At 37.9% G+C, this 10,083-nt stretch overlaps 1 protein-coding gene across 1 annotated transcript; it reads left to right on the top strand.

Annotated features, from left to right (window-relative positions):
• Positions 1-567: 567 nt before the first annotated feature.
• On the top strand, positions 568-1,814 carry LOC103702644 (myb-related protein 308-like). Its single transcript, XM_008785154.6, has 3 exons — positions 568-811; positions 952-1,081; positions 1,234-1,814. Exons 1-3 carry the CDS (start codon positions 679-681, stop codon positions 1,757-1,759), a joined length of 789 nt encoding a protein of 262 aa, XP_008783376.2. The 5' UTR covers positions 568-678; the 3' UTR covers positions 1,760-1,814.
• Positions 1,815-10,083: the final 8,269 nt, after the last annotated feature.

Genomic DNA, 10,083 nt, shown 5'->3' with positions numbered 1-10,083 from the left:
TTCAAAGGAATCTATATTCCTTCCCTCACCAATCCTTGGGCTGTTCCCATGGTCAGGAAGAATCATATACAGTAACTAAGCATATATTATATATATATACACATAGATACAGAGTTTTTTCTTTCATTCTTTCTGGTTTGAATAGATTTTTTTTTGTTAAAAGAATATATCTATAGTTAAACTAAGACCAAATTATTCCATGACAAAGGAAAAAGACGGGAGTGTGGAAAGATTGGTCACCAACCAGATTAGGTCCTCCCCCCCCCCCCCTCAAGCTTGGTTAGTATCTAGGACATCTCTCACTTGCACACAAACAAAAGCTAGGACTTCTAGAATCCTAAAGGTGGGGAGACAGTGAGGTGCAAAACTGTCGGTGGAGATGTGAGAGATTGAAACAGTGTGTGGGGAAACACCTCACGTAAAAGTAGAGCTACCTACCAAACTCTGGTTCTGTGCGGCCATGTAAACCACTCGAAATTCTCGCACAAACCCGGTCAAATGGCCCAAACGGATCGAGTCAATTGGAGGGGGTGCTGCTCCTTACAACCTCCCTTCCTCTCATAAATACTACTCCTTATCCCCCACCCCTCTCCCCACCTTCCACTCCTCTTCCAATCCCAACTTCACCAACAGAGCTAAACTAAACTAAACACCACCCCCTTCATCTCTCCCTTCGCTATGGGCAGGTCTCCTTGCTGCGAGAAGGCTCACACCAACAAGGGTGCATGGACTAAGGAAGAGGACCAGCGCCTCATCGCCTACATCAAGGCCCATGGCGAAGGCTGCTGGCGAACCCTCCCGAAAGCCGCAGGTATGTAATACGTAAATACTCTTCAATCCCACCATCGAGAGCCATTGAAAGAAGTCCATATGAGGAGACTACATTTCAATAATAACTCTATGCTACTAATGTTTTATAATTTCTTTTTTGATGCTTTTGCCTATATATAGGCTTGCTTCGATGCGGCAAGAGCTGCCGCCTTCGATGGATAAACTATCTCCGGCCGGACCTCAAGCGAGGCAACTTTACCGAGGAGGAGGACGAGGTCATCATCAAACTCCATGGCATGCTTGGAAACAAGTACACACCTCCTCCTCCTCCTCTTTTTACGCGCACCTCTTCCTCTTTATAATCCATATTCTAATTTTTACATGATCATAAACTTTCCTTTGCTGCTTCGTTGGGGTTGATATTGTTGTAGTTGGTGATTAGCCATCATTTTAACATTGCAGATGGTCTATAATAGCCGGTCGGTTGCCTGGTCGGACAGATAACGAGATCAAGAACTACTGGAATACCCACATCAAGCGCAAGCTCATCAGCCGCGGTCTCGACCCACAGACCCACCGTCCTCTAAGCGGGGGTAACCAATGCAACACCTCCAGCCAGCCACAATTGGTCACCATGACGGCCGAGGCAGCCTCAAAGCTGACCGACTCAACCACCGAGGATGGGCACAGCGGAGGCATCATCATCGACAGAGACGAAGAGTACCGATGCCTAGACCTCAACCTTGATCTCTCCATCAGCCTTCCTTATAACCCTTGTTCGAAGCCATCGACTTCATCCGAGGTCTTGATGCCACCCACAGCAGCGGAGGCAGCAACACCAACTTCAGCGCCACCTTACGCACAAACCATTTGCTTGTGTTACCATTTGGGGTTCCAAAGAAGTGAATCTTGTAGCTGCCAAACAAATTCTGGCCAACATGTTCTTAGATACTACAGACCTTTGGAAGAGGGGCAACACATAAAATAGTTTGTATTCAAACTTTTACCAATAGAGAAGAGTGACAATGTTCTCGGATTCCATATTCTAGTTCTCCTTTTCTTTTTTTTTAAAAAAAAGTAATTCAATTGTGGATGTGATCCAAAAGGAGGCAAAAGTGATAAGGTTGGTGCGAAGGGAAGAGGATGGTATGGTACTGTTTTGAGCATCTGATCAGAGTCTTTTCTTTTGTCACGTAGGGTAGTGTGGGGGAGAGCATGTGAGGTGTTTTGGGTAGGTAACCGAATCTCAAATAAAGAAAAAAAGAGCGTAGGAGATAAAAGGAGGAGGGGGTTGGGAGACGGTCAGAGTTTGTCGTGCTGTGGAGTATGGATGTTGGCAGGTTGGTGATATGTTAATAGCTTCATGGAGATTTTAGGACCACTTGGGATCATTCTAGCAAGAATTAGCAACATGAATTGAACTTAGTTCCCCTGGGATAAAAAACTGTAGTGGATTTCAAGTTGGTCTATAAGAATGAGGATAGATATATGTATTATGTTGTTTCAAATATATCCATCTCTTAGAAATTAAATGTGTTTCAAATATCTACTACTCAAGGTAAATTCAGGTAGGAGAGAAGGGCTTCCATGAAACCTATAAGGCCACTCAGCAAATAGACAGATATGTACCTTACTGCTGATCTCATGCAATCAAAATGAAATTTACAAAGTTTTCCTAAAGGAGTTGAAGGAGTCTAGCTACATATATAAATTGAGGAAAGCCATGTTCCAATTAATTGAGCAAATTGGTATGTGAACATATGATATAAAACACCTTTATAATCGTTTTCTCTTTCTTTTGTCCTGTGTGCATAGGAAATGAGTATACAATTTGATGTTTGATATTCGAAGGTCAAGGACATATTCTTACGCAAATGTATTCTTCTTTGAAAGAGTGAACGCATGTGAACATGGTTACTCAAATTTCTGCTACTAATATAGATGCGTGAAGCATGTTATCGTAGATCAATTTGCCACTACAGCACGTCGTTTTTTTTGGGTTCTTGGCGATGACCTGGTTGACAGGACGCCACGTAATTAGTGACATTCACTGCTACCTTTTTGACAAGTCTTCAGAGAAGCAACCAGAAATGCATGGATCGGATCGGCAGTGCACTTTTCATGTTGTGTGAAAAAGTGTTATTAATTAGTTGATCAGTCATTTTCTATCAAATGTCAAGTGCATAATTCCTAAAATTTACAGTATTGTCTATTTTAATTTTCACTAATCACTCTCTCAGGTAAGATAAATGCGTCAGCTTTTCTAAGTTTAAATGGAGAAATGAAACAAAAACATTGTTGTGGTGAGCAAATGTTCTTCCTTTTGTTTTCCTCCTTTCATTTAGAGCAATGCTACAGAAGCACAGAATATGACAAATACTCTAATGAAGTATAACCACATTCTGCCTAGATATTGGTTGTTAATTAATTTGCACGTTAATTTAGCTTCTCAGCATGTTTTCAGAAATTTTGTGGAGTCATATGGTCACTCAAGCCACTTAAAAGCTCCAGCCAAACGAAGGACTGAGGCACCCATTAGCACCTCGCAAAAGTTATCAGGAAACCTGAGCTCTAATCTCGAACATGGTAAAGGTCGTGTTCAACTTTTCCTGGTCGGCTCACTGGATGTGAGAATGCTGGTGTGCTGGCCGCTGTCATTACCATTAGAGTCCCCCGGTAGGTCCGACCCAGCAAAAGGCCTATATTGAGTCCTCTGCAACTTGATAGCTAGAAGCTCTAACACACACAAATACACACACAAAAAAAGGAAAAGAGAAAAAAAGAGGAAAAAAAACATTGGGTTATATCATCAAAAATTTTTGGAAGAAACTTCTAACAACTTGGTCTGTTGTATGACATGCAACTTCCTCAAAAACAGCTTAATTTGTTGCATGAAATGTTACACTATCTTCATAAATAAAAGAAACATGGTTTAGTGGATTGATGTTATCACATGCGAGTGCTAATTAAACTCTTCCAACCACCAGATGTGCATACTTCGGCTTTAATGTGATTAAAAGTAGGTGAAGATGTTAGTTTTGTAGACTTGAAAAATAAATGAAGGCAGCCTCTTTTGGCCTATCACTACCACTTATTCATGCGGTGGTGGGGGGTCTCCAACTCTACCCCTAGTCCCATTTCTCTGCCAAGTTGGTCTGATATTTCTGCCGTTGTTGCATTGGAAGTATATGGAATGGGGACATGAGAGCTGGTAGTTGGTGGTTGGTACCGGATGACATCGCCAAGGTCAGCTGCCACTGGCTTTTTTATTTCACCCAACGTGAATCTCGGCTTGTGGTCTAAAATTCTTCTCTCTCACTTTTGAAATTTCACACAAATTAAAGTTTTTGGAGCTGGACTACTAGAATGGTCTCTTTTCAGCTAATGCATGACAAGAAAATTTTTGTGAAAGGAAATTCTTGAACCAGCATCCCATCCTCTATGCACAATCATAAGATCTTAGGTCTTCTCCCAAGAAGTTTTGAGATGAAATATCTTTCATCATTTTTTAGGTTTTCAAATAATCTTTCATTTTATAGATTAATTGCATATAAGGATTTTTATTCTTACATTTTTTCTTATTAATTGTTTCTTTTAATTTAGAAATTCTTCAATAGAATTCTAAGTTATCTTTCACTAAACATAATAGAATTTTTCTGTAATTTTATCCATACTTCTGCCTATCTGATTTTTTAAAGCTTTTAAAAAATGAGCTATCTAAATGCTATTGTTGTCAAATTTGAGCTTGAATTTATATCTTAATCCTAGCTATGGTGATTGTAAGAAGCATGAATCTAATGACAACAATCTTGAAGTGCACAAGTAGATTACAAGTAAGAAGCTACAAAAGGCTATGAAGAAAGATATATGAAGAAATATAATAAATATTTCATCGTTGCTGTGGATAGCTAATATGGGTTCTGTTGGAAAATATCTAAAATAATATGTACCAAAAAAAAAATCTCTAGCATAATGAAGGTAATATATATATATATATATATATATATATATATATATATATATATATATATATATATATATATATATATATATATATATATATATATATATGCAAATATGTAGAAAAGAGATTTAAAAGGGTCTCGTATAGCCAAGGATTAACAATTCCAACATTGAAAAGCCTCTTATCACAATATTTCTTTACGTACAATAAAAAGGAGCATATTGCGATGGAAAAGGAGCACAATGTGGAAAGTAAATGATCAAACATTTTTGAAACGGACTTAATTTTAGTTTAATCGAAATGTTAAAAACTAAGTATTGGTTGGGACTTTGAACATACATTAGAAAAAAGTTGCAAATTCAAATATAAAGAGAAGGAATTAATACAAAGAGCCAATTCTATTTATATTCCTATATTTACATTCTTTATGTAAAGTCCATATGTACATATTAGGTTATCGAGTTTCCAAGTTCGAATATAGGTACATCCAAGTTCAATCCAACAAAATATTGGCCTTTATATATAAAATCCAACTTTGACCCGATAAAGAGATGAAAAACTTAATTTAAATCTATCCAATTCCTGAAAAATAATTGGATTGGATTATCAAGTTTTTGAATATCCTTTATACCCTTGGCAATCCCTCCACACTCCCCGCAAACCTTGCCTGAGATAGTTGGGTTTGTTAAATCAGATTGGAGACTATCACCATCAAATGAAGGCATTGAGCCAATTGAAGGCCGGGCCTTTTATTTATTCGAGGAGGTTGAGACCAAACGCCGGTGGCGTTAGCCATGTTCTTGTAACTACCAGTTTGACCAACAAATTAAGCAAGTCATCAATAAAATAATATTGGACGGATGTCAACTTCTTCCTCTTAACTCCCATACAGCATGTGAACCTTTGAGAAGTTGCCTTACTTTTATTTATTTTTTAACTGAAAAAGGTAGGTGCACCACAAATTTAAGTTGGTTTTATCCTAATCAAGTTGAACTCTTTTTATCGATTCGTCCCACTGTTTGAGAACTCTTCTTCTGTTTTAATAATTTTGGATGCTTTAGTGATCTTGTTTTTAAATGATATAAGTTTCCCCTTTTTTGTGTGTGGAGAGAGAGAGAGAGAGAGAGAAATTACTTATATCAAATACTTTGAAAAATAACTCCAAAGATTGGATTGCAGAATGTCCATTTGTAGACTGTGAAAATATCACCCTACAAACTAAATGAAGTAAAGAAGTGATTAAATCTTGAGTTACAAATTCTGTCTTTGGGGATAATACTTTATCAGAGCCTTATCAGAGCCTTATAGAAATTTATTCAAACGGTAGGTAATGATGAATTTTTCTCGATAAAGAAAGAAAATTAAGAAAAATAACGAGCTCAAACCCATGAGCCCTTTGAATTCCAATGAAACTTGGATACAGAGGCCAATGAAGTGGATGACTGGAGTTCCCAGACACTAACAAAGATCAACTAAATTGTTTCATATATGTGCTTATTGGAAGATCATCATTTTGTTTCCTTCAGGTCCCTGGCAAATGTACATGACAATAATATTGGAGATGTGAAGTTCATGAACAAAAGAACAAAAAGAAAGAAAGAAAGAGAAAAGCTAGGCTTAGGATATCACCCTGAGTAATTAGATAAATGAATTGCATGTAGGCCTCTTCCCACCAGAAAGCTTGAATAGACCTTTCGGTATCAAAGCAAATGGAAAGAACCTATGTTAATTTGTTCTCCAGTGGTTGACACAATACCTACTTACTATTGATTGATAGAGATAGGAACTTGCAAAATCGTCGAACGTTTCTATCTGATTAATGATTCACAATGCAGATGATCATAAATAAGCCGAAATATAGTTATAGTGCAAGGAGAGATATATCACATTGTAATTAGAAAGTTCAGCTTGTATCATATCATATATCTTTCAGATACACCATCCAACAGAATAGTTGTGCACCAGAAGGGATCAGTAAATGAGAAATGATATCAAGCATCTGAACTGAAAAGGACGGAATTGAATGGGAGGTGACGCAATCCTCTGTAATGAGTATACACCGGTGGCATAATTTTAGTGCTAAATGTTTTAGCCTTGCAACATTTATGAAGGTTTTTTTTAAAAAAAATGGAGAGGGAGAACCAGCTCAAAATAATTAATAAGTGAAGAGGGAAACATCATTGATAAAGTTAGATTTGTTACTCTTACAACATTAGTACAAAAGAACTTCTGATTGGTCCAAACCTTCATTCGAATCAAGGACAACCCCAAATCACTGCAATCCCAATTTTAGCAACATCATCCATCAATCTTCAAATCACCATTGTTGCATTCATCCGTTCATATGCTGTCCGCCTGTTGACTCAATCCATGTTCATGTAGGGATGGACTTCCAATCTTTTGATCTGTCAACTTAGATGCTTCAATATGCTTGTGGTTGTCATCCTATTAGCCACTCCGCTGCATCCAATGGCATAACAGGTCACATTGAAATGATAAATGTTACCAGAGACTTCTTAGGCTACTGTTGCTTTGTCGGCTCACAAGAAGGATCAAATATATATTTCTCCTGAGATGTTGCATGAAGTATTCTATTAAAGAATGCAGGTTGGCAAGCTTTCTGAGGACTAATGGCAGCGAGCGAATGAACAGGTGATAGCTTTTCCAGTGATTGTCTATTCAATATTATGGTAACAATGATGTAATAACTCAGAACCTTACCTAAAATGGCTAACCGGAAGATATTATTTGAGTTCCTTGATTCTGTATAATTATCCAAGATCTATCTAACAAATAACCGATGTGAGACTAAATGCACGCCTGCACGAGTCCTCACATACTCCCTCCGTTCAAGCTCTGACGTTCTTGTGAGGCTAAGGGTTCAAATCCATTCAAATCTAATCATAAACACCACAATTGGCCCGTGGTCAGCCCTAATGGATCCGTATTGCAGTGTTCCCTAATCCACATAGGTTATGGGCATGTCCACTCTAATATCATTTGTAACAACCTAGGACCTTACCTAAAATAGCTAGTTGAAAACTATTATTTGGGTTTCTTCATTCTATATAGGTATCCAAGATCTACCCAGCGAATAACTGATGTTAGACCAAATACACGACCGCACGGATCTTCACATACTCCCTCCATTTAAGCCCTGGCGTCCTCATTAGGCTAAGGGTTCAAATTCATACAAATCTAATCGCAAGCACTGCGATCGGCCTGTGATTAGCTCCAATGGATCTGTGCTGCAGTGTCCCCTAGTCTACATAAGTTATGAGCCGGGTTCATTCTGATACCATTTGTAACAACCCAAGATCTTACCCAAAATGACTAACTAGAAGATATTATTTGAGTTCCTTGATCCTGTATAAGTACTCAAGATTTATCCAGCGAATAACCGATGTGGGATTAAACACACGCATGCACGGGTTCTCACAAACGAACCCTTCATCGATCATTTATTGGAACAAAGAGAAGTCTATCAGTAATATTGCAAGATCCACAACAATAATAGGCCTTGGATATTGGCATCATAATTTCACAAAGTCGTAGAGGGTCGATCCTATTGGGATTATGGCTTCTATAAGAGTTGCCGCCAAACTAAAGTATGCCCCCTTCAGATTCAAAGTTTGACAAAGTTGAGTGAATTATTTTGAGGAGAAGACAGTTGAGAGAATTTAAGGTTGGAATTCCCGACAATGGCCATTTCCATGGTTCATAGTTGCCGACTTTATAATTGCCTTGCATCAATTTCACATGTCCATTAGTTGGTGGATGTTATAATACTACATAATCCTCGGAGAGCTATTTCACATAAGCTAACCTCTCATGCTTGGAGGAATCCTATACTTCTCAGCTGTCCTTGTTCATGACCACTTTTCTGTCCTCGGTCATATGATGCACATAAACATATCTTGCATGACTTTCTTGTACAATAACAGTGACAGTGGAGGTGGTAGAAGACCTAAACCACATCCTGTTATCGGTCCTGAAGAACGAGGTTTCTTATACAACAATGCTATTTAAGAATGTGTTATTCTTCATTCTAACTTGTGGTGATATTGGAGCTTGGACAGTAAAAATATCTGTACAAAGATTACAGGTTGAGCTTTCTGTCATCTTCATGTAAACTCCTCTGGTCACTGAAGAAGAGGGGCTTCAGTTGGATGCAGTCCTATGCAGTTAGGCTTCGCAAATAGTAAAGCTCGGTAGTTATTTTGGTTACCCAATAATAAGGAGAGTAGGTCTCCCAATAATTGGGAGACCAGGTCTGCGCCAAAAATAGACGGAATGAGATCATTAAATTTTCTTTTCGAGCAAGGCTCAAGATTTAAACTCTGGATCATAAAATCTTAAAACCAGTGCTTCGGTAACTATAATCAAAACCCAATTGTTGATGACTTAGCCTTAATATACTAATCGTTATTTTGATCTAACAATTGCTAAGAAAGGATTCTTGGTACTATGATCTCAATTATCTAATTCGCCTTAAGTTGCAACAAGAAAAACTGAAATTTGTTAAGCATGTTTAATATAATGATTAAAATTTCATTAGTCTCTTTATACATGTAGGCGTACCTTCAAGGGTTGCCGTCTTTGTATCGAATCCATATGCAGTAAAAAGAAAATGTGATTTGCAGCATATGGCCTATGGCCATTTGTTGAATCTATTTTGTATAGTAAGCATTTTTAAATAAGCTTCCATGCCCATTTAGCCAATAGGGATGAGTTAAGATTACTAATGTTCTTAACGCCGAACCCTCTTCCTTTCTTGTCCCTGCACACACAATCCAATGCACAAGGCAGTTTAAGCTGGATATATAATCAATGCCTTTCCACAAGAGTCCTTCTTAGCTGGTCAATTTTAATCACCACCCTGCGAGGAAATTTGAAGACTGACATAGAGTATGATGGAAGAGCTGTCAACACTGACTTAATCAAGGTGATTCTACCGTCGAAACTAAAAAGCTTATCCTTCCAAGATGCAAGCCTTGAAGTAATTTTTTCAATAAAAACCTATTTTGTTTCCTTCCTTCGAAAAAAGAATCTATTTTTGTTATTTTTAACAGGAATTTCCTTTTTATTAAATTAACATGAAATTCTTTTCCAAAAACTTCTCTCCATCTTGGGAACATGGCTGCCAAAAGTGGTGCAGCTAGACCCTGAACTTAGAGGAACAATGCTTGAGTACTTGTTATCAAGCACAGTAGCCTCTATTTCAGAATACAGTGGCAAATGCCATCCTATGCTCATGAAATGAATTGATAGATCAATTCACCTGTCTGAATCAACTAAAGACTTCTTAGTCCTCTCCATACCTCTGGCTTCTGACTCTGGAATTGGTC

Source organism: Phoenix dactylifera, chromosome 2, assembly GCF_051530095.1.
Source record: "Phoenix dactylifera cultivar Ajwa chromosome 2, Ajwa_hap1_PhDact_Kaust_v1.1, whole genome shotgun sequence".
NCBI lineage: Eukaryota > Viridiplantae > Streptophyta > Magnoliopsida > Arecales > Arecaceae > Phoenix > Phoenix dactylifera.
The sequence above is the reverse complement of the archived record's forward strand: the minus strand, read 5'-3'. Positions and strand labels throughout refer to the sequence as shown.

Bases quoted from the DNA above. Each gene is read 5' to 3' on its own strand.
- LOC103702644 (XM_008785154.6), top strand. From the start codon at position 679: ATGGGCAGGTCTCCTTGCTGCGAGAAGGCTCACACCAACAAGGGTGCA. The intron at 812-951 runs GTATGTAATACG...GCCTATATATAG, and splicing joins AACCCTCCCGAAAGCCGCAG to GCTTGCTTCGATGCGGCAAG. The intron at 1,082-1,233 runs GTACACACCTCC...TTAACATTGCAG, and splicing joins CATGGCATGCTTGGAAACAA to ATGGTCTATAATAGCCGGTC.